A 25520-nucleotide genomic window follows, 5' to 3' on the forward strand; every position below is an offset into this window, starting at 1 on the left:
TCATGTAAAAAACAACTTATGAATTGTACAACTTATATCTAAAAAAAGTTTCTAGATATCATGATCTAAAAGCATTTTTCATGAAAAAAAAAATTGGATTGTGTAATGTAAAAGTAATTTATTCATAAACCAAAATAATAAAGTGAGAATTTTGATATTTATAAAAGTGCAGAAGAAAAGAAAATTAAGGGTGCAAAAAGAAATTCCCATATTTTATTATCTGCATATGGATCTGTGAAATTTGTGTTAAGTCAACAACAGTTTCCTCTGAGGCTGCTTCTTCCTGCACCTCCATACCTTCTTGTGCCACCCCATAAGTTTTTCATATTCCAAAAATACCCTTCTCAATATTCCGGATTACATAATTTGGAAGTCTCCAGAATTAGTTTCCAGATTATGTAATCTGGAAGTCTTTTTGTGATTAGCTTCCGGATTACATAATCTAGAAGTCTTTTCTATACATAAGATTAGTTTCCGAATTGTGTAATCCGGAAGCTAAATGAAATTGACTTCCAGATTATGTAATCCAGAATATATCCAGATTACATAATCCATAGGTTTATTATTTGAAATCTAAGGGGGTGAAGAAAAAAGGATAGAATGATATTTTCACATTTAGTATGGGGGTGGCACAAGAAGGTATGGAGGTGTAGGAAGAAAGAGTCTTCCTCTGATCTTAAGAAAAAAAATCACGCGGGCCTGGCCCTTTTCCCCACCCAAATATATATCCAGTTTCGTATGAAGAGGGGCAACTTGGTACTTTAACACAGTCACCAACAATAAATATACACAAAGAGAAAAATAAATATACACAAAGAAAAGAAAAAAAAAAGAGAGAAGAAATATACACGAAGGTTTGGTTCGTCTTTAACCCAGACCAACATCAAAGAAGAACAACCCAAAAGAAGGGAAGGAAGAGAACATATAATAGCAGAGAGGAAGCGCGAAGACGGAAGACACTGTTACTAATTACCCTATCTTTCTCTGGCCACAAACCATACTTTTCGATCTTCTTTGTTCTAACGCTTCAAATTCAAACTACAGCTACGCTCGTCTCTCCGATCTATCATATTCTCTCTATCTTTCTTTTCTCGGTAATCTTCTTGTCTTCTTTCCTACCTCTTCTTTTTTCTGTTTTTAATTTTCCTTTATATATTTTCGCGGAGTGGTTTCGCGCGGTTCGAATCTTAAAGCGTATTTTTTTTCCACGGGAGGTTTCTCGTTCGCTTGCGCGCGCCGATGCGCGAATTATACGCATTTGCTTCGGCTTTGACCCGTTTCGTGCTTGTGTGTGGAATTTAGGGTTTTCAATTGGAGCGAGGATTGAATTGAGGCGAAGCATTTGCAGCATGAGCATCGACAGCCCCGGGCGAGGGGACTGCTAGGGTTTCGAGGTTCTTACGTGCAGGTGAGATTTCATGGGCGATGGAGGCGTCCCGTGCATGCCTTTGCAGTATATTATGGAGAGGTTGCCGAGTTCCGAGAAGACTGTTGTGTGCGGAGGCAAGAGTGGGAATGGCTTCAATTCCAAGTTGTTCAAGTTTGCTGGCAATGAGAGGAGGAAGATGAAGGCGAGAAAGAGTGAATTGGGTTTGGACAGAGTGAGCAAGAGGAGCAGCAATGACGTTGAGAATGGTGGCGAAGTGGAGAAGCAGCAAGAAAAGGTGCAGAAGGAGGAAGTTGAGGAGGGTGAATTGGGCACTTTGAAGTGGCCTAGGACTGACCTGGAAAATGGGGAGTTCGTGCCAGAGATGCCGCCGCCACCCCCACCGAGGAGGGGCGAGATTGAGAACGGGGAGATTGTGAGTGAGAAGTGGAAAGGACGGGAGCTGGAGAAGGGGGAGATTGCTTCTGGAAAATGGAGAAAAGAGGATGTTGAAAGAGGGGAGATAGTTCCTGAGAAGGGTGGTAGGAAAGGGGAAGTTGAGAGAGGTGAATATGGGTCGTGGAGAGGAGTAAATGATGAAATTGAGAAGGGAGAATTCATTCCGGATAGATGGTACAAGGCAGATTATGATAGCAGTAGAATCCGCAGGTACCATTCAGGTAGGGACAAAGGGTGGAAAGTTGAACGTGAACGTGAACGTGAAAGTACACCTTCTGGGAGATATACAGGGGATGATTTTTTTAGGAAGAAGGAATTGAATATTCGTGGGAGTCAGCATGCTAAAAGTTCTCCCAGGTGGGAGGGTGGACAACAGCGGAATGTAAGGATCAGTTCAAAGATTGTGGATGACGAGAAGAACGTTCACAGCAATGGTAAGGACCATGCACGAGATTACACTTCGGGAAGTCGCTTGAAGAGGCTTGGCAATGATACTGACAGCTATGAGCGGAAGCATTCTGCAGATTATGCCGGTTTAAAAAGCCGAAGACTTTCTGATGATACCGGTCGCCAAGTTTATCCAGAAAACTATTCTCGTCGTTCTGTGGAACGGTCTTACCGAACTAATAATGCTACAAAATTATCGGCAGATAAATATTCAAGTAGAAATCATGAATCTTCTTTGTCTACTAGACAGGTTTATGATAGGCATGGGCGCAGCCCTGGTCATTCTGAGCGATCCCCACGAGACCGAGGCAGGTATTATGATCATAGAGATAGAACTCCGGTACGCCGGTCTCCTTGTGGTCGTGACAGATCTCCCTATAACAGGGAGAAATCTCCACCACATGGTCGGGAGAGGTCACCATATCTGTATAACCGGGAGAAATCCCCTCATGGTCGGGAGAGGTCGCCATACACAAGGAACTCGGACAGAAATCGTCAGCATGATCATAAATTGAGAAGTCCAACACGAGCTGAGCAGTCACCGCCAGATCGAAGTCGACGACATGATCCTAGGGATAGTACCCCAATTTTGTCAGAAGCATCTCCCCTAGATCAGGCTAGGAAAGACAGTCGTCGTGATTCAAGTTGTAAACCCTTGCCTAGTGAAAAACATGATTCCCAAAATTGTTCTAAGGATATTGAGGATAAGCAGACTCAGAGGGATTCAAACTGTTCAAGTACCGAGTCTCAGAATGAAAAAAGTGTGCAATATGCCATTAAGTCTGTTGAGAAAGATACCTGCAGTCAACCTTTAAAGGAACACCAGAGTTGCAGCCCAATTGTTACCCACAAAGAATCTCCTCACTCCGAGCTACCTCCTGAGGAGATGCCTTCTATGGAGGAAGATATGGACATTTGTGATACCCCTCCACATGTCCCTGTGGTGACAGATTTGTCATCAGGGAAATGGTATTACCTGGACTATGGTGGTGTAGAGAATGGGCCTGCTAAATTGTGCGACATCAAGGTCCTTGTGGATGAAGGTGTACTAATGTCAGATCACTTTATCAAGCACCTAGATAGTGATAGGTGGCTAACAGTTGAAAATGCCGCGTCACCTTTGGCACCTCTGAACTTTCCTTCAATTGTGTCTGATACCATAACTCAACTGGTAAATCCTCCAGAAGCTCCTGGTAATATCTTGTCAGATACACCTGATATTCTTCAATCTGCTCCTGAGTGTCATCAGGAAATGCTAACCTCCTCGCCTCCATTAGTGTGCCCTAGTGACAGTTTGCGTTCATCTGAACTTTTGGAGGACTTCCACATTGATGAAAGAGTTAAAAATCTGTTAGAGGGTTATGATGTCACTCCTGAGATGGAACTTGAGGCAATAAAAGGTATTTTATTCTGTCAATAAATTTTTTGAGAGTTTCTTTAATAAAAAAAAGTGAGAAAATAAATCTCAAAATTTGTTGTTAATTTCACCCCCAATCCTCGTCCTTTTTAATATTTCATCATCTTTTTCACCTTTGTTATTATTATCATTTATGCTTGCAGAAGTGTTGCTAATGAATTTTGAAAATGCAAAAGGGGAGGGATCGAGAGACTATGAAGGTACGTAATTGCTTTGTGGTTCTTGTCTGTTTTCATCTTTTTAACTTCTCTATTAATTCATGATTTTTTGTGTGATATTTCTTACAAAGACGAGATATTCTGAGAAGTTTGACTTTTTTGGAAGCATTATATATTGTGCTATATTCAAGTTATTGGTCATTTATTGCAAATTTTCTAATTGTTCTGGTTTTCTGGTATTTGGCAATATTGAGGTTTTTGTTGTTGGAGTTCTCCATTACTGGTGTTTTGTCATATTTTTGCGGAAAGCAGCTTCTTGTTTTCGGTTATGATTGAGCATTGACAAGTGGACCCACTTCTTGATATTGGTAATACATGACTGAGAGCTGATAAATATGTGAAACTTGTATGTGCTTAGCATTGGCAGGCCAGCATTGTAATTTGGAAATAATACTGTTCAGTGTTTAAATCCCATAGGGGCGAGTAGTGGTCTGCACCAAAAACTTTAGCCAGATAACAGTTATTTTGAAATTTTTATATATTTAATGTAATGTATATTATATGCAAATATATGTACAAAAATGGTAAAACTTACTCTAAATTAATGACATTCATAATTAATAATAATATTTCTTAACAAAACATACAAGTAAATGCCAACAAAAGTCAAATACAAGTTCCGATTTTGAAATCATTAGTCATCATCTTTTAAATGTCTTTTTTTTATCATTTTCACTAGGAGCCTAGGCGGGTTGCACAAACACAATCTCGCCAAACCCAATTACATTTTATGGGTTGGAATTTTTGTGTAACAAATTCGTGAGTTTCAAACCTGATGATCATGCGACTAACACGCAAGCTCGCCCAACCCAATTACAGTTTTGTGGAATGGGTTAGAATTATCCAATTTAAAGTGGAATGGGTAACGGGTTCGTGACTTTCAAACTCGATGGTCATGATCCAACCCAACTACATAATAAGTATATGATAAAATACTATTTGTGTTATAATTTTACTATAAAAAAGAAATTTATGTATTATTATGTGTATTGTTTATGTATGTGATATAAGTATTGTTGTTACCTTGTAAAAATTAATAGGCATTGAAAATATTTATTACCTAACAAACATTAAGAAGCAATGAAATATATATTTTTGTGAAGAGGTGATAATTTTTTTAATAACCCAACAATCCAATTTAACCCAATTAAATTTAATTGGATTGTGTTGAAAAATTGGATTGAATTTGACTAAACCTGTGTCATTTACAACCATAATTTTTACTTCTATTATACTGTATATTTTGTTTGAAAATCGGACTCCCAAGAATAACTCCCCAGAAAAATCTTAATTTCTCTGTTGAGTTGAGAGAGCTTTTCTGGAACCAACTAAGTGCTGCTGCGGCCGCCATTCAGTCTGCCATTTGGTCTGTATGGTTGCTACACTAAACCACTCTACCAGCAAACCTTGTTGGTAGATGGGGGACTTTTCTGCACCCCTTTGCCGTTGTAGTGCACTATTTAAAACCTTGCTTTTGTTTCAAGCAAATACACCTTATTTGTGTCTAAAATCTGAAGAAGTTTTTTAGTGTTCTACAGAACACTTTAGTGATTATTTATAAAATGACGTAATTTGCATTTCATTTTAGGCTTGGCTCTGTTGCTCTTTTGTAACTTCTCACTGAAAAGAGTTTGTGGTAATCTTCAGTTGTTTATGATGGCTAAGTATGCTATCTTATGTTAGCAATTGATTTGGTTGGTTCGTAAAACAAAATTTTGCGGTAATCCCATTCAGTTGTTTATATACTTTTTATTGAAAACAGAAGTTGTAAACCATCTCAGATTGTTATTTTACATCGTGTATGGAACTTAAAATTATAATTTGTCCATTTTGTTATGCCTACGCACCCTAAATTTGTTTGTGGATTATGCTTATTTTTCATCTAGAAAAATAAAGGGATATTCACTTATGTCATGACAAAGTATCTCTGACTTTTTCAGGTTTTCCTTGGAGTGTTTCCTGCCTTGGGGAAGATTGTGATTCTAGTACTGATTTAGCATCTAGAGATTCTGAGTCACAGTTAAGTATGTCATCTGATAAGGATAATGGACTTGGCTTTGGTATTTCTAGTGACTGGTTTTCCACCCGTTGGTCATGTAAAGGTGGTGACTGGAAGAGGAATGATGAGGCCCTGGATAGATATTCTAGAAAGAAACTTGTCCTAAATAATGGTTTTTCATTGTGTCAAATGCCAAAGTCAGGATGTGAAGATCCTCGTTGGCCTCAAAAAGATGACTTGTATTTTCCTTCTCAAAGCAAGAGGCTTGATCTTCCTCTGTGGGCTTTCAGTGCTGATGAGCGGGATGAATGCAGTGTTGCAGGCAGATCCGTTCAAAGTAAGCCTGTTTCTGTGAGAGGAGTGAAAGGGAATGTTCTTTCAGTGGTCAGGATAAATGCATGTGTAGTAAAGGACCAGGGGTCATTGGTCTCTGAGTCACGGCACAAGACACGGGGCAAGGAAAGACATCATTCTAGGTCAAGTCGGCCCTTCTCTGCAACCAGTGATAGCAAGAGATCATCAACTGACCATGATTCTCAGTTAAAAGCTTTTAGTGATCAAGGTTCTTACAAGATCATGGAATTCCTTAATACTCCTAAAGATCATCTTTGTACTATCCATGAGTTGCAATTACATTTGGGTGACTGGTATTATTTTGATGGTTCTGGGCGTGAAAGGGGGCCCTCATCATTTTCAGAGCTACAGTATTTAGTAGATCAAGGTATCATAAAAAGGCATAGCAGTGTGTTCAGGAAAAGTGATAAACTCTGGGTTCCTATTACCTCTGCAACAGAAACATCTGATGGTAGTCTCACGATCCAACAAGAAAGCAGTTCAATATCTGGTGCATGCTTTGGTTTTCCGTCAAAGCAAACTCAAGCATGCGGTGAACCTTACACAAATTCAAGTTTGTTTAACAGCTTACATCCTCAGTTTGTTGGTTATACTCGTGGGAAGCTACACGAGCTGGTAATGAAATCATATAAAAGCCGAGAGTTTGCTGCTGCCATAAATGAGGTTTTAGATCCCTGGATCAATGCAAGACAACCAAAGAAAGAAATTGAAAAACAACTATATTGGAAATCAGGTAACGATTAGTCCTTTGATATCTAATTTGTCCGCTGACCTTCTTTGGTTGTAATTTTTCAACCTGTTTTTTTGTTCAAACCTCAAATTTTCTCTTAAAAATAGCTAGTGATTGGGCAACTAATTTATTTTTTTAGACTAATGTATTAGCGTGACTAGTATAAGCTGTGAGCCCATTTGCTAGCAAATTTACCCTTCTGAGCAATGCTTTTGACCTTGTCACATGCTACTTCCTGTGTGGTAGTGTGTGTTGGTCTATTAGAGAATATAACAGAAAATAAATTTGATTCAAATGGTTTCATGATTAACTTTTAATTTATTTCCTTATTTTGTGTATGTATGTTGGTACTTGTAATTTTTAGAAGGTGATGCACATGCTGTCAAGAGAGCCCGGATGTTGGTTGATGATAGTGACGAGGACAGTGATTTGGAAGATGGTGATTTTACTATTGAGAAGGATGAATCCAGTTTTGAGGATCTATGTGGTGATGCTACTTTACCTGAAGATGAAATTGGTGTTACTGATTCTCAAATGGGAAGCTGGGACAATTTGGATGGTCGTGTGCTAGCACGGATTTTCCATTTTTTGAAATCTGATTTGAAGTCCCTTGTTTTTGCTTCAATGACTTGCAAGCGCTGGAGAGCTTCTGTAAGGTTTTATAAAGAAATGTCAATACAGGTCAACTTGTCATCCTTGGGTCATTCCTGTACCGATACTATGTTGTGGAACATTTTGGTAGGTTTGATATATATTTGGTAATTCAAATTAACCAGAATATTTCATATTCTTCATCTTCCTCTAATCTGATTATTTGTTTGCAGAATGATTACGAGAAAGAAAAGATCAATTCTATAATTCTAAGGGGTTGTGTTAATATTACAGCTGAGATGCTTGAGAAAGTTCTTCTTTCATTTCCTGGTTTATTTACTGTAGACATTAGAGGGTGCAACCAGTTTGGAGAGCTGACTCTTAAGTTTGCAAATGTGAAATGGATCAAGAGCCGAAGTTCACACTTGACTAAAATTTCTGAGGATCCTCATAAAATTAGAAGCCTTAAAAATATTGCAGAGCTAACCTCATCTGTATCCAAATCCAGCAGTATAGGTATAGATGATTTTGGGCAATTGAAGGATTATTTTGATAGTGTGGATAAGAGAGATACCAAGCAATTATTCCGTCAAAACTTGTACAAGCGATCAAAACTATATGATGCTAGAAAGTCCTCCTCCATTCTATCGAGGGATGCTCGCACAAGACGTTGGGCAATCAAGAAATCTGAAAGTGGTTATAAGAGGATGGAGGAATTCCTTGCCTCAAGACTCAGGGAAATTATGAAGACAAACTCTTGCGATTTTTTTGTGCCCAAGGTACTGTGCAAAACTCTTTCAATGTCCCTTTCATGAAGTTCTGCTTTGTTCATGATTTCTTTTGGGTTATTTTTCTTAATAGGTTGCAGAAATCGAGGCTAAAATGAAAAATGGTTACTACAGTAGCCGTGGGTTGAATTCTGTGAAAGAGGACATAAGTAGAATGTGCCGTGATGCCATAAAGTAAGTTCTCTTTCTGCTTTTCCTTTTTCATTGGTAGGTGGTAATTATTCTCACTTTTATCTGATCCCAGGGTTATATTATTTTTATTGTTGGGCAAATTGAACTGAAGATGATAGGGCTTATTAGTTTATGATGACAAGAATACATAGCACCCTTTAGTTTCTCATATTTGTGTCAAAATACTGATCGAGTGATGTATGTTCTTGCGATTGAGCTGTTTGATGTGTAAGCTCTCCTGCTTTGCAATTGTAGTGATTTCATCTATGCTAAATTTGGTGATTTGCATGTCTTAGTTGTCTTGCACTCGACATTATCTTCAAAATTTACTCATTATACTTACAGTTGCCTCTGCTTATGGACTTATTCATTTAGCTCATGTTTCTTGGATGTGTATCATCTGACAACCCACATTTTTCATGTATTTTTAATCCAATATTTATATTAAATGTGTTCATATTGATATTGATTACACAGAGTGAAGAATCGGGGTGATGCTAGTTACATGAATCATATTATCACACTGTTTATTCAGCTTGCAACACGGTTGGAAGAGAGTTCTAAATCTGTGCATGACAGAAATGCATTACTGAAATCATGGGACAATGACTTGCCTGCAGTCTCCTGCTCTACTTTGTCAAAGTATAAGAAGAATAAGTTGGTGAATGAAAGGAAGTATAGGAGTAATGGGACACATGGTTTGGATAATGTTGAATATACCTCTGATCGAGAAATTAAGAGGCGATTATCAAAGCTGAACAAGAAATCTATGGACTCAGAGAGTGAAACATCTGACGATGATCTTGATATGTCCTATGAAGATGGAAAGAGTGATAGTGATACTACAACCTCTGACTCTGAAAGTGAACGAGAAGTACATTCAGAAAGTCTAATCAGGGAGTCAAGAGGGGAAGGATACTTGACATTTGAGGAAGAGTTGGATTTTATAACTGATGATCGAGAGTGGGGTGCACGCATGACAAAAGCAAGTTTGGTTCCTCCAGTTACCAGGAAATATAAAGTCATTGATGAATATTGCATTGTAGCTGACGAGGATGATGTGCAAAGGAAGATGAGGGTTTCATTACCAGACGACTATGCTGAGAAGCTGAGTGCACAAAAGAATGGCACTGAGGAGTCAGATATGGAACTTCCTGAAGTGAAAGATTACAAACCTAGAAAGCAGCTAGGATATGAGGTTATTGAGCAAGAAGTTTATGGAATTGATCCTTTTACACACAATCTTTTGCTTGATTCTATGCCAGAGGAGTTAGATTGGACTCTGATGGAGAAGCATTTGTTTATAGAAGATACTCTACTTCGAACATTGAATAAGCAAGGTAGAAATTTTACTGGAACTGGAAGCACTCCAATGAGCTACCCATTGCGGCCTGTTGTTGAAGATATTAAAAGACATGCTGAGGAGGATTGTGATGCAAGAATGGTTAAAATGTGTCAAGGAATTCTAAAGGCCATGGATAGTCGTCCTGATGACAAATATGTAGCTTATAGGAAGGTATATCCTCTTTTTGTTTGTTAATTACAATTTAACTGTTATCTTACACTAGTCTGCAAGTGATTCATTTGTCACTGCGATTTTTCATGGTTATGATACTATCTGTTGGGATGGATCATGCAGGGGCTTGGTGTTGTTTGCAACAAGGAAGAAGGATTTGCGGAAGATGATTTTGTTGTGGAGTTTTTGGGAGAGGTATGTCTCAATGGAATTTTACCCTCGAAACTTCAGTCTTTGAATATTAAATTTGCAAGGTATATGTTTCTTCGTGCAAGTTCCTACTTTGGGATAAATTCAGGTTTCCAGTGTAATGTTAAATATTTAAGCAACGATCCATCTAAAGACAGAATAGAAGACTGTGCCCAATCATGATTTGTTCTGTATCTTTGAACATGATTAAACTACTCTTGATCTATTCTCTGCAAAAAGCACAAATCTATACATTTCTGTATTTTACATATGAAACATGTCAAATATCTAAGCAACAACAATTCACTAGAGAATAGAAAATTTTCCATGTGTATGAAGTATGCAATAATTTACTCTCTAATTTGTGACCATAACAAATATTGGCCTATCAGATCCTTGACTTTCTAGTTAGCCTCAGGGATCTGAACTACTTCTCAAAATGCTAGCTGTGGTTTTGTATAAAATGTTTTATTTACAATAATTGTAGATATAGTTGTTTGTTCTTTTGAGTTGATGTGCTCTGCTTGTTCAGTTTATTGAATGCACTAGTGGCTATCCAGTTTAGAAATTTAGTCTGTAGCATCATATGCTTATAGGATTTTGTATTGGTGAGGCATTATAGTTTGTTAAATGTTCTTCATAGGTTTATCCTGTGTGGAAGTGGCTTGAGAAACAAGATGGGATTCGATCTCTGCAGAAAGATAGTAAAGATCCAGCACCAGAATTCTACAACATCTACCTTGAGAGGCCAAAGGTGCCCCCTATCCCTTCAAAATACTGAGGTTATGATGGTTAACTTGATATGATTCATCCATCTTCATTCTATACTGATGAATCTTACAACTTTCATGACAGGGTGATGCTGATGGGTATGACTTAGTTGTTGTTGATGCCATGCATATGGCTAATTATGCCAGTCGAATATGTCATTCGTGCCGACCTAACTGTGAAGCCAAGTAAGTTGTTTGTCTTTCATATTGTATGGTTGTTGTTTGCTGTCTTTTCAGATCCTGATACTAGTTCTCTTGTTTGTAAAACAATTTTGTTTGCTATTTTAGTTCACTGTGTGCACTTTGGGGGTCACTTGTGCATGAAAGATTATACTAATCTATTTACCAAATACAATCATGATTCTTGTGATGACACAAAGAAGGGTTGTGGCTGCTGAAGAAGGGCTGCGGAAGACCTAAACCTAGTTTTAGGAAACAGAAATTTGGGCCAAAGGCCCATTTCAGCCGCAACCCTTCTTTTCTTTGGTTTTTGTTTGAAAATGGTAACAAACTGCTCGTGGCTCATCATGATCTGCATCTTGCATGTTGTGGTTGTTGCTGACGATCAAATATTGGCATGTTAAATTTAATGAGAATGTTTCCTTTTCCATTCATTATCCTAATATATCTATATATTTGCTGGGTTCAATTGAAATTTTAGTCCCTTTATTATTGTTAATGTGTGATTTTGCTCCCTCTAATTTTTGTCGAACTCGATCTGTGCTTTTTAACTTATTACAAATAAGTTCATCACCTTCCATTTGTACTTAAAACTCTCAAATTCTCTTTTTTGTATTCCAAATCGTCAGAAAAGTTGAATAATTTGTTTTATATATTCATTCATTTATAACTCACCAGCCAAAATATCAAATTTCGTAAAAAATAATCCCATAATTTTCCCTTCACACTTGACATCAATTTTCAACTAAACTCTTGGCTTCCAAATTTTATAAATTATTTTAATGCCATATCAATTGTATATTTCCAATTACTTGAGTAGAAATTAAGATTTTGATAATTTTATGTTAACAAAATGGACAAAAGGATCATTTTTTTTTTAAAATAGAGATTTAATTCACTAAAAAAAATAAACTAGAGGGATCAAAATTGCACAAAAAAATGCACTTGAGTTTTTCTGCTAAAAAGAACTTAAATGCAAGCATTGCTACCAGGCTCAGAGTTAAGTCGACATGCAAAGTTGTTGCTTCTTATTCTATTGTCTTGTTTTGTTCTTCAATGTGTTGATGGGCTTTAAATGCTTTTGTGATTGCCCTCTTTTGGTGGGGGAAATTCTTTGGTAAAATAGCAACAAAACACAAATGACTTAAAAGTGCTTTAATAATGACATGGAAGACCTAAACGATCTTATCAAAGGAGAAAAGAGATATTTGTGTGTTCATTTAAGGTAATGATCCTAGTGGATATTAATGATGTCACTAATGACATTTAAGTTGAAATTACCCATTTAATTTTCCAGTGGAAGTAGAATTTGTATAGGTTGATTTCGGAAAGAAATTTCAGCTAGTTGGTCTGCCGAGCTTCCACTTCTGCCCCTTGGCTGTGGCAATAAAGGTGCTGAGGGACCAAGCCTACGTACATGATAGGACTATTGTATTTAAGTCTTTATATTTTGACATTAGTTTGAGGTTTGACCAATGGACACATTTTATATATTTTATTTCAAATTTTTCCCTGGCAATGACACAGGGCTATTTATTGTTAGTTGAGGATTATATTACTAGGTTGCATGATTTTTTTAATTGTTAATTGTTATACTTTCTGGTAGTTATCTGTTGTTATTTTCACTGTTTTTTCAGGGTTACTGCTGTTGATGGTCAGTATCAAATTGGTATTTATAGTGTTCGTAAAATTCAACATGGTGAGGAGATCACTTTCGACTACAATTCTGTAACAGAGGTTTGTCTTGTTACCTTCCGACTTCTATCTATTTTATTCCATTAGATAAATGTATCCTTAGTATATCGCTGTGTAATGAGTACCTTTCATCTCACTGTAGAGCAAGGAGGAGTATGAAGCTTCAGTTTGTTTGTGTGGAAGCCAAGTATGCCGTGGGAGCTATCTAAATTTGACTGGTGAAGGGGCTTTCCAAAAGGTTTGGACTTGTACAAAAATTTCAATTTATAGTTGCTAAGAAAAACCAAAATAAGACAGAAATATTGTTAATTGTTCAGTGGAATTACAAGACATGCTTGCTTGTTAATAATGGTAGCGTTTTTTTGCATAAAATCTGAGTTTCTACATATACGTTTCTTCAGTATTTGGTTATTTTATGTGTTGACTGGAGTGTGCTGTCTGTCCTCTTAGGTTCTGAAGGACTCTCATGGAATTCTCGATCGGCATTATTTGATGCTAGAAGCTTGTGAATTAAATTCTGTGTCTGAAGAGGATTATAATGACCTTGGAAGAGCTGGTTTAGGCAGTTGTTTGCTTGGAGGCCTGCCAGATTGGCTTGTTGCTTATGCGGCTCGCCTTGTATGTGCCTTCATCTGTGTTGATACCCTTTTTCTGTTTTTGTGGTTGTTGTGTATCAATTTTCTCTAACATATATTCTATGGTGAAGGTGAGATTTATCAATTTTGAAAGAACAAAACTTCCTGAAGAAATTCTAAAGCATAATCTGGAAGAGAAAAGAAAATATTTTTCAGATATATGTCTTGAAGTTGAAAGGAGTGATGCCGAAGTTCAGGTTTTCTATCTGTCTATCTGCTTTCTTTTGTGTACATTATTCTCATGAGATGACATTTGTAATATTGTATTCTCATTTTTCCTCCAAATATTGTCCCTTTATCCCACTTTTTGTATGACTCAGGCTGAGGGTGTTTACAACCAAAGGCTTCAGAATCTTGCTGTCACTCTTGATAAGGTGATTATGCGTTCTTATATCTGTATTTGTGTTGTCTCATTTTCTATTTTTTTAACGTTGATAAGAAGAAAACTCTTTGGATGTAAACATAATCATAAAGGAGAATTGGTAAACACTAAGTAAGAAATCAAGCATTTCACTAATACACAACACAACCCTTTGTTTTTTGAACTCGATAAATGTCAACTCTTTCTCTGCAAAATATTATCTCATTCTGATAATTAGTTTTCCAATTAATTTTGCTCTCTGTAGTTTGTAGATGATGCTAATTTTTGATGGGGTATTACAGGTAAGGTATGTTATGAGATGTATTTTTGGCGATCCACGGAAAGCACCACCTCCTCTTGAGAAGCTTAGTCCCGAGGCAACTGTTTCCTTCCTCTGGAAAGGTGAGGGTTCATTTGTTGAGGAGCTTCTTAAGTGCATCGCTCCTCATATTGAAGAAGACATCTTGAAAGATCTGAAGTTTAAAATTCATTCTCACGATCCTTCAAATTCAGTAGATATTCAAAAAGAGCTTCGAAAATCTTTGTTATGGTATGTGGTTCGTACATCTAGTTTGTCTTAAGTTTATTTTAACTTGGTGGAACTTCACAATCTTTACAATTTAATTTTCTCATTTTCAAAGGTTGAGGGACGAGGTCCGAAATCTTCCTTGTACATATAAATGTCGGCATGATGCTGCTGCTGACTTAATCCATATTTATGCTTATACCAAGTACTTCTTTAGGATACAGGTATGTTTCTCTATTGCCAATAAGCTACATGGTACAGTTAATTTTTTCTTTTGTAATTTTTAAACCATACATTAGCAATCTGAAAACAGTTTTAATTTTTATATTGCAGAATTATCAAACGATTACATCACCACCTGTCTATATTAGTCCACTTGACTTAGGTCCCAAGTACACTAACAAGTCGGGAGCAGAATTTCAGGAGTACCGAAAGATATATGGTGAAAATTATTGTTTAGGACAGCTGATATTTTGGCACAACCAGAGTAATGCAGATCCAGATCGGAGCCTGGCTAGAGCTAGCAGGGGTTGCTTGTCTTTACCAGACACCAGTTCCTTTTATGCCAAGGCGCAGAAGCCCTCTCGACATTGTGTTTATGGTCCAAGGACCGTCAGATCTATGCTTGCTAGAATGGTTAGTTTTTTTTATCATGATATATTTTTTAAGTTATTCTGTTATTGTGCTTTTATCATAGATGCGAGTCAAGTAACGGCATCCACAGCCTTGATACCTTCTCATGCTGTTCATAGAAAACCTCTTCTCCACAATTGTCACGTACTGTCTCTGGCAATAATATGCTTCTATGAGCTTCAATCAGATTCAAATCCATTAAGTAGATTCTTTAACAGTGTTAGGAATGACGTGCTTAAAGCCTAGCCCAGATATGTTGATTGTGATTTAGTGTGACACTGGCAATTAATTGGTCATCTATTCTGTTTGTTTATTCAGGAGAAGCAGCCGCAGAGATCTTGGCCCAAAGACCGGATATGGTCATTCAAAAGTTTTCCGAAATTCTTTGGTAGCCCAATGTTAGATGCTGTAGTAAATAACTCTGCACTGGACAGGGAGATGGTTCATTGGTTGAAGCACAGACCTGCCATATTCCAAGCCATGTGGGACCGTTAAAATTTTGCATGGTTTGGAGAATTTTGGTCAGAGCACGCTCGATAAAGCACCTACTTTTAGATGTGGAATGGTTCATCATTCAGAGCTGCTGCCTGTTTTAGCGTGGGTGGGGGTCTGTAATTATTAATCAAAAAGCGTAATTCCTTGTACCGCTTTTCAGTCATTCTTGTGTACAGTTTTGTTGGCCATTGATTTGTAATTCATTTGATTGTAGGGCATTGGTTTTACATTTATGTAATATGAAATGATAGTTAGGAAGAAAAAAGAAAGGTTATTTCCAGTCTTCTGTGTTCTCGTCTTTTATTAAGCTAAAACTGTGCCCTGTAATTTTCCCCATGAATGGTCCCCTTCAAATATTCGGATCGAGTTCACCTTGGAAACTTCTATTAGGTTGCCCCATTGTGGGGATGTTCTCTGCACTTTTTCGTACTGAGCTGGCACCTGATACTCTTCGAAACCAGTAGCTGATACCCAACATTACGGAGGGAGAAATGATAATCGCTGACACTGTCCTTGCGTGTCTGTTTTTTGTGCTTTTTCGGCTGCAACAAGGTTTGTTAGATGCTTTAATTTTTAACTTGACAGACCATTAAAATAATTGTAAATTGAAACAATAAACCCAGCTTCAACTGTTTTTTACCAGTATATTTCCTTATTATTGCAAATTGTTAACTGCTAATTTTTAAAAAGCTGTCCATTTTTGGATGGGAAATTTCCCTAAGCGCCATTTTACATATAAAAGAGAAAGCTGAGGAGAGGGAAATGTGAGTGCGATAGAGAATATATGATGTGGTAGGAATAGAGAACTAGATTTATGTTTTATTGTTAATATATAGTCACTTTTTTAATTCATTTAGAAGTGTAATTAGTCATCAAAACTAATATTCACTTCTTTCAATCCTCTACGAAAAAGACTTGAGACCGAAGGAGATAGGTGTACTAGATTAGATCGGAAAGTCACAGCCTAGAGGGACATTGTAACTCGTTTCTGGAGGTGTTTTTTTGGTGAATTGTTTGTTGAGTGACTATCCCCGAGGTTGAAATTGAAGGTTTCTGAGTCTCCTTTATCGATTTGGTTTTCTTCATCAGAATGAATATCCATTTGCCAAACACCAGAAATAATAGTTGGCATGTTAGTCCACACTAATAAATAACATTTGCTCTTCGATAATATGACCAGCTTCATTATCTGCTGATTAGAATATGAGTGATTAGTATTTGATCTTAAACTTAGCTTAAGGATCTTATGAACATTATCTGACATTCACGTGTCGCAGTTTGTCTGGAGATTGCGGTGCATGAACTGACGAATCGCTTCACTTTATAACAACAAACCAAGCAGAATCAAATGATTACATGGCACGGATAATTAATAGTTGTAATTGCATGCACACGCAGCTTCGATTTGGTTTTATTTGGGACAAAGAGGAACACTGAATACTCTATCTGATACCCATACTATCACCACCCAAGCAAGCGTCAATTGCAAATTTGTTCTCATTTATATGTTGCAAACTAAAATTTTTAATTTTTCATATTATCCAATTGAATAAAAATTATAACCCAACTTTTTCTTACATGAAAAGTTATAGCATTTTTTGTGGATTAATTTTCGTACAAAAGGCGAAAACATAGCGATCTTTCTTACATGAAAGGGAGGGTATCTACACAATTACAAAAATGATAATAATGAAAAAAAAGGAATAAGTTGTGAGATAATATTATGTGAAAATGTTGTTATGTGGATATGATAATGAGATCACTTTCAGATAAATGAAAATTAATGATCTTTAACATGTCGACAATTTTAGATGATTAAACACTCTTACAATTGTGGGTTATCTTAGACCGTCTTTCAATTATCATGGTTCTATTCAATCCTGCTTGCATGCTACCGACTCATTTTGGTTAATAATAACTGTTAAATAAGTTATCCGTATGAATATGTACAAAAAGTTTTTTATTCCAAGCAAGTGTAAGGATTGAATTATCTGATTGTATTTTTATACTGTTAGTACATTTTTAAGACTTTATAAATAAAGATGAATATTAAAACAAAAAAATATGGTTGATGATTAAGTTATGATTTGTTGAATTCAGATATAAATATTATTAAATAATATCTGAGTTAGTATTAAAAATCGATGTTAATGTCGTTTCATTTATTTTTAATCAATATATGTTTGGTTTTAGTAAAATGACACTTTTACACCTTAACTTTTGATGCTTTTGTTGCATTTAATCCGTGATGTTCTCTCTCCCTTTATCAAACTGATGCTTTGGTCGTCTTTATTGTTGTCACATTCTTTTAACATTTGTCCTTTCAGCTGATTTTTGGATAACAATGAAAAAAACACCTACTTTTCTATATAAATAAAAAAATATTTTCATCTAAATCATATTGGACGAATAGGAAAAACTAAATTATACCATATATATATATATATTTTTATTTTTATTTTTGTCATTATTTTTCACACGGATGACCATATAAGCAAATCATAAATTTGAGATACTTTTTTAATGTAAAACCACGTTTGATGCATATAATAACGATTGAGCATAGTGTGTGATTATAACAAAATGAGTATATATACCCATTGGAAGAAGGTGTGAATAATGTGGAACAACTTGGTTCACTGATGGAAGATGGAAGAGGACGAGACATAACCTTTTCAGAATTAAGCATCCCAGCCGTCCGATGGTGATGACATGCAACGGTTGCGATGCAAGCCATGCCTGAAACCATAACTAAATAACAAGAGAAGAGAAAAGTTGACGACAACAGCAGAGTGACAGGGATAATAAGGAAAAGAACAAACGGCCAAAAATAGTATCAGAGCAGACAAAACAAACAAACAAACAAACCAACCAACCTCCTTCATCATCCATTCTTCTCATCCCACCTGTTACTTCCTTTCTCATTCTCTCTTTCTCTCACATAAATATAAATTTATATATTCTTTTTTCTTCATAATCCAATCTATGCTTTTTATATTTTTTTCAAAAGTAAAAACATACATTTGCCCAACGTTAACACTGTTTTAATAAATCTTAACAATTCATAATTTTTATCCCCAATCTAAAATTTACAATGAGGTCACCATACCATTTGTGTAACGTTTCGACTCTCTCACTAATAAACCCTACCCATTTCTAATGTTTATTGTTAAATCTAATAAATGAAATAAAAACCAAGTAAATATAAATATGACTGTCAAATTTATTGATATAACAAATGGATTAGTTTTTATTTCAACAGCAAAGAACAAAGAATCCAAATCATCCACCATTCTAATAAAATCTCTCTAATTATTATAAGTTCTAATTGTATAATACAATTTTATTCCGTTGAATTAATTACTACATTAATTATCAATAATTAACTCCTTTCTTATCTTATCTCTCATAAGCTCTTATATATACCCATTTTCATTCATGCAATAGCGTCTTCTCACTTCCCTCTCTCTCACTCTCTCTGTCTGTCTCTAAGTTATGATAATGTATCCCGGCGACGGCTCCTCCTTGGACCCCATGTTTTCCGGCACCAGTTTGCAGTCACTTCTCTCTCTCAACCCTTCCATCTTGGAAGATGGTTTTCCCACCTTGGCTTCCCTAACCGACGACCCTACCTTAATACCGCAACCTTCAGAAGTTCCAAAGCTTCTCGTTCCCAAAACCGAACCCTCACAACCATTCAAATTCTTCCCCCAATATCATCCCACTCCCTTCCTCCATCTTCCCCAGCTCCGCTCCCCGGACCAGCCTCAGCCAAAACGCCAACGGATGGAGTCTCCGCTGATTCCGCAGAGTAACCTGGCTCGCCAACGCAGACAGAAGCTGAGCGAGAAAACGCGGTACCTGCAGAAACTGATGCCATGGGACAAGAAAATGGATCAAGGGACGCTTCTGGAGGAAGCCTACAAATACGTGAGGTTCCTTCAGGCGCAGTTCCGCGTGCTACAGTCCATGCCCTCCCACTCCTCCTCTTCCTCCTCCTCCTCCCGACAAAATACCGCCGCCGTATTCGTAGATCTGGAGAAGCTGAACCGATCACAACTCCTCCAGGTGCTGGTTAACTCCCCCGTCGCTCAAACAATGCTTTATTCTCAGGGCTTTTGTGTCTTCTCTCTGGAACAGTTATCACTGCTCAGACAATTATCCGACAGAAAACACCAGCACCATGATTCTGCTTTCTCCAAATCTGTTTTCAACTAAGTTTAGCTTCTGTATTCAATGTTTTCTGCTATTTTACATTCCTACTTAGTGACTCTTCAATTTCTCAACTATTTTACCTTCTCTCATCTTTCACCTTACCTCACTTTCCTAATCACTTCAACAACACTTAACAATCTCTTTATTAAACCCAATCCTCTTCACACTCTGTTTAATATCTTTTCTGAAACCAGATTTTTATTTTCACACCCTCTATCTATAATCGCCTAACTAAAATATTAATATTATTAAAATTATTTTTGTAACAATTTAGTCGTATATATTTTTTAAATTAAATTATATTATTACTAAAATAAATGTGCTAAGTGTGTGTTTATTTAATAAAACGGGTGAAAATAATATCATTTCTTATCTTTATAGTATTTTTCATTCCTTTTCCCTATTTTGCGAATAAGTTGATCATTTTCCTTCTGTACTTAAAACACTCAAATTCTCATTTTTGCGCTCAATATATTCAGTAGAATTGAATCATTTGTTTTATATATTTATCATTTATAACTCGCCAAAATATCAAATTTCGTTAAAAATAATACCAGATTTATTTCCTTCAAACTCTACCAACAAATTCTAAATAAATTTATTATTATCTAAGTGTAATAGAGAGAAGTATAAGGGTGGAAATAAAGGAAAAATAATGGAAATGTAGATTATTTAAAAACAGGAATGAAAAATAAAAATAAAATAAAATTATTATTATTACTCCAACATATATGGGGTGGAAGGAGAATGAAGAGAGAGAAATAAGTGTCTCTACCTTATCGGATTTGATGAAGAAATATATTTTAAGCAAGCAATCAATACAAATTATCCAATAATCTTTATAATATTGTAAAAAAATTAAAGACTTTTTAAATATAGGATTAATTAAATCTTCTCATTCTCAGCCCTTATGAAGTTGTTTTGAATTTTATCTTAAGAATGTGTTGGGATAAGTGAGAAATTTCAAGATTAGTTGTAAATTATAAAACATTGAATAAAGTATTAAAATGATAAGATGCCTATTAATTCTCGTTTAATTAAAAATTATGTTCTCAAGATTGGACATGAATATCATAAAATATAAAAGTGTCCATGTACTGCGTTTTTTTACACTAAAAAGGGAACGAATTTTCCATAGGTTAAAAAACGCATTTAACGAATTCCAAAATATTATAAATAAATTATATTATTTCAACAATACATTAACTTTTTTTTTATATTTTAGAAAATGTATTAAATTTCTCTAAAAGAATATATTAACACATTATACATTTAAATTGAAATATAGAATTAATAAAAAAGTTGGGTTAGTGTTTTTGACAACAACAAAAAAAAACTAAAATATTTCAAACTAAGGTTATATAAAATAGATTCTGAAACAATAACTCATATTTATATCTTTAGAATTTGTAAAAAAACATTTTTGTTTTCACTTCCTTTTCAATTTTATCCAAACAAATTGTTTGAACCAAAACAATAAAAATCACTTGTAAATTAGATATTTCATATATAGGTCTTATTATTGGATGTCCTTCACTACTTTTTTTATTACATGCAACTCCAACTTCATGTTTATTCTACTATTCAACCTCATGTTTGTTTTAGTCTCCCAAAACCTTATCTAGATTTTCATTTTGCTTTCTTTATTGTTTTTGTTTACCTTCATCCAACAATATAAATCACATGTTATGTTATCCACAAGACTACAACAATTAATATTAATACTTCGCTTAACAAAAAAATGAAATATTAGCAACTCAATTAAAAAAAATATAATTTTTTAGTACTTAATATAAAAAAATACCCAAATTTATAAGAAACTTCAAACTTAATTAAAAAAATATTCCAACATCAGAATCTTTATCAAAGAGAAACTTAATTGTATTCTTTTAGCGTTTTGTATTTTGGGCTTTTAAGTGTTTGGATTTTTTTTTCTGTTGGCACCAAAGATCAATTTGCCTTTATTTCTCTTTGTATAAATAAACTCGCATAATTTTATTTTTTTAATCAAAATTAACTTGAGAGGTAAAATTAACTCGCATGCCAATGACTATGTTGATGATATTGCAAAAGGAGTTTGAAAATCTAAAGAAAAATAATGAAGAAGAGTTGAGTATGTTGAGAGTTGAGAATGCATATATGAAGTAGAAGTTGAATGAATAAACAATTTTAAATACAACTTCATTTGAAACTGTTCAACCATGAACACGTATTCATCATGTTAAAGTGTAGGCCTTAAACAATAGGGGGGTGAGTTGTTTATGAAAGATTTTTGCAAATATTTAAGGTAAATTGAAAGTCAGGGAAAAATCAATCAATTAGAAAACTGTACAACCAATTAGAAAACTGTTTTTAATTTGATTGCAAAAAATCAACCAGTTATTTTTCCGAAATAATCGGTTGTTTATACCAGCAATGTTGAAAATCAAAGCAAAAGTAGTTTTAAAAAAAGTAAGATAGAGAGATTAACACAAAATATTTATATTGGTTCATTCTTTACCAAGAGCTACATCCAATCTTCAACAACCACTAAGAATTCACTAAGTAATCAAACATTGATTACAAACAACACACCAAGGTGATGATCTTGAACCCTTCAAGAATACACACCACCTTTGGCAAACACCACATAGTTTTCAGAACAACCTACGAAACTACACAACACCAATTCACGCAGAATTTCAGTGATCAAGAAAGAAAGGAATGGAATACACTTGGGTACAATCAAAGATTAAAGTACACAGAATACATGATAATCATATTCCACACTTGAGAATGATCCAAAGCTCTTTGAAATCTTGAAAAACTAATTTGAATGATTTTTCTTAGTTGGTTCACAACCACGAGCGTAAAACAACTTATTTAAACTTCAATCAGATGGTCAAAGTATTTAATTCAAGAACCAAAATCAGTTTTAATAATTTAAAACATATTAAAGTCACTTAACAAAATTCTGTTAAGGTTTTCAGAAAATCAATCGATTGAAAACACAAATCAATTGATTGAATTGGTTTGACAACAAAGTCAAGCTTTTTCAAATCTTTTTCAAAATACACTAAGAGTAAAACAACCGGATGAATCGACATTTCAACAGGTTGAATTTTCACACTCTTTAGAAAACACATCTTTTTCAAAAGGATTGAGACACTAGTACAAAAATAAGAAAAGAATGCTCCTTATTTAATGCGGTTCAGCGCTTAAACGCATTCGTAAAAAACGCGGTGGCATTTTTGAAATTATTTTGATTTACAAATGCGGTTATTTAAATAACCGCATTTGTAAATCAAGCTTTTTGATTTACAAATGCGGTTATTCAAATAACCGCATTTGTAAATCAAGCGTTTTGATTTACAAATGCGGTTATTCAAATAACCGCATTTGTAAATGGATTTTACCCTAAAAATTTTAGGCGCTCAACAGTTTCGTTCATTCTTCGTTTGCGCTCATATTTGTTCTTCGTTTTCTCTGGTTGCGAAGTTCTTCATTTTCGAAGGTACGTAACTGCATTGCCCCTTATTCTCTTGTTTCCATTGCTCCTAACAACTGCATTGAACTTCAATGGCTTTCGCTTTCCATATTGCTTTCGTTTTTAATGGGTTTCGCTCTGCATTTTGAAGGTGTACTCTTCCATTGCTTCCGCCGCTGTCGCATTTCGCTCTCGCCGCTTCCGCCGCCGCACTCGCCGCAGCTGCCGTGTTTCCTCTTCTCCCCTTCCACTCTTCACCAACAACGTGCCCCTAAAACCCCAGCTCATTCAGAAGAATATACAAATGCGAGCTCATTCAAAAGAATATACAAATGCGGTTATTTCAAATAACCGCATTCGTAAATCGCATTTACAAATGCGGCTCTATAGCCGCATTTGTATTTCTCTGATTTACAACTGTGTGCTGATCAAATGCGGCTCTATAACCGCATTTGTAAATGTAAAATAGCCGCATTTGATTAGCATTTCTGCGCTAGTGAGATTCACACACACACAACCAACAACAAGAATCTTCATGCATTCCACTTGGATTTGGAGACATCAAAGCACCTTGTTCAACACATCATAACACATATAATGAAGTAAGTCTTAAAGTGACATGGAGGAGGCAACCGAAAACATAAAGCTTACTTTTTGGAACATCTGTGAGAAGACATTCTTTTTTTGAAACAATCATAGAGACTCCACTGTTTGAGAATTGGAAAAATCCAACTATGGATAAGTACGATGGAAGCACGAACCTTGATGAACACATAACAATTTATACAACACAGATAAGCTTATATACCTGGAGTGACGTTAAGTATTTCCAACCACTTTAAAGGGAGCAACTTTAAGTTGGTTTACTCGTTTGCCACTGTTGTCCATTGATTGTTTCGATACACTTGTTGAGAAGTTTGGAGTGCAATTTGCTACAAGTCAACCACATCATTTGACTTCAATTGCTTTGGTGAATATAAGACAGGAGAAAGGAGAATCACTCATGTTGTTTATGCAGCGTTTTGGAAAGGTTGCATTGAGTATCCGCAATTTAAGTCCAGAAGTAGCAATGCATCATATGATCACGACATTGACGAGTTGAGGCAACGTGCATCAAAATTTATGCAGATGGAGGAGTTGAGGGATTTTAGAAATCAAGTGAAAGCAGATGGCAGAGTTGAAAAGAATTATAATGAAAGAGAAGGAGGGCAACAATATAAAGGAGTCAAAGAAACTCGTGGAACGAAGTTTCCACATTATACACCTTTAAGCACTAATAAAGCTTGAATATTACAAGAGGCAATGGTTGCAGAGATAATACCACCACCGAGAATAGCATGAACACCAGAACAAGTTGATCAAAGTAAGCACTAAGAAATCATGGCCATCACACAGAAGAATGCATATCTTTGAAAGACCAAATAGAAGAGTTAGTTTAGGCTAGGCAATTGAAGCGTTTTGTAAGAGATGGAGGAATACCGAGAAGGGAAGAAGTCCATAATAGATGGAAAGGGGGTATGCGAGTAGAAGGGAAGAATGTTTTGTTAGGAGGGATGAAAGAATAAAAGGAAGGGTTGAAAGAATAGAAAGAAGGGTTGAAAGAAGAGAAGAGAGAAATTGTCAAAGTCCTCAAAGAAGGAGAAGTTGCGAATGAAGTTTGGGTAAGCTTGTCAGAGGTTTTATCAACACTATTTGTGGAGGTTTTACAAGAGGAGGAATGATATAAGGTTTGCAATAGTAAGAAAGTATGATATAAGGTTGAATCCTCATAAATGTGTTTTCAGGGTGAGAGGTGGAAAATTCTTAGGGTTTATGTTAACTAACAGAGGGATTGAAGCAAATACTCACAAGTGTGAAAAATCTTGAAAATGAGAAGTCCAACTAACTTAAAAGAAGTTTAGAGGTTAGTTGGAAGATTGACTGCCTTAGCTGTTGATCAAGAGTGATAAAGAGCTTTGAAGAATCCAAATCCAAGGTGTTTGATGAAAGCTTGGTGTTGCTGTTGTGTGTGTGTGGGATCTGGGTAGATTAAAGTGTAATTCACTCTTTTGTTGAATTTAAAACTGATGTGAATTGAAACCTTTTTTAAAATAGATGTTTTTCCAACCAAGTGAAAAACAACATGATGTTTTGTCGAATCAACCGGTTGTTTTGCTCTTAGAGGTTTTTGAAAAAGGTTGAAAGTTGTTTGACTTGGTTGACTTAACTGTCAAACCAAATCAATCAGTTGTTTCGTGTTTACAACTAATTGTTTCTTTGAAAATCCTAACATAATTCAATTTTGATTGGTGAATCTGTC

The 25520-nt window shown here is 35.6% G+C and overlaps 2 protein-coding genes across 2 annotated transcripts; both read left to right on the forward strand.

Moving 5' to 3' along the window:
• The first annotated feature begins 791 nt into the window (after positions 1-791).
• Positions 792-15820, forward strand: LOC137835523 (histone-lysine N-methyltransferase ATXR3). The gene is made up of 20 exons (XM_068644061.1): positions 792-1094; positions 1303-3672; positions 3833-3889; positions 5848-6993; positions 7355-7728; positions 7815-8360; positions 8443-8543; positions 9018-10056; positions 10180-10251; positions 10889-10999; positions 11101-11201; positions 12833-12932; positions 13033-13128; positions 13341-13508; positions 13597-13722; positions 13846-13899; positions 14189-14436; positions 14528-14636; positions 14746-15048; positions 15364-15820. The coding sequence occupies exons 2-20, from the start codon at positions 1419-1421 to the stop codon at positions 15538-15540; spliced, it is 7182 nt and encodes a 2393-aa protein (XP_068500162.1). The 5' UTR covers positions 792-1094; positions 1303-1418; the 3' UTR covers positions 15541-15820.
• A 3182-nt stretch (positions 15821-19002) lies between these two features.
• Positions 19003-19842, forward strand: LOC137834507 (transcription factor bHLH117). The gene has a single exon (XM_068642536.1). The coding sequence runs from the start codon at positions 19036-19038 to the stop codon at positions 19756-19758; it is 723 nt and encodes a 240-aa protein (XP_068498637.1). The 5' UTR covers positions 19003-19035; the 3' UTR covers positions 19759-19842.
• Positions 19843-25520: the final 5678 nt, after the last annotated feature.

This window comes from Phaseolus vulgaris, chromosome 5 (genome assembly GCF_000499845.2).
Source record: "Phaseolus vulgaris cultivar G19833 chromosome 5, P. vulgaris v2.0, whole genome shotgun sequence".
NCBI classification, from domain to species: Eukaryota; Viridiplantae; Streptophyta; class Magnoliopsida; order Fabales; family Fabaceae; genus Phaseolus; species Phaseolus vulgaris.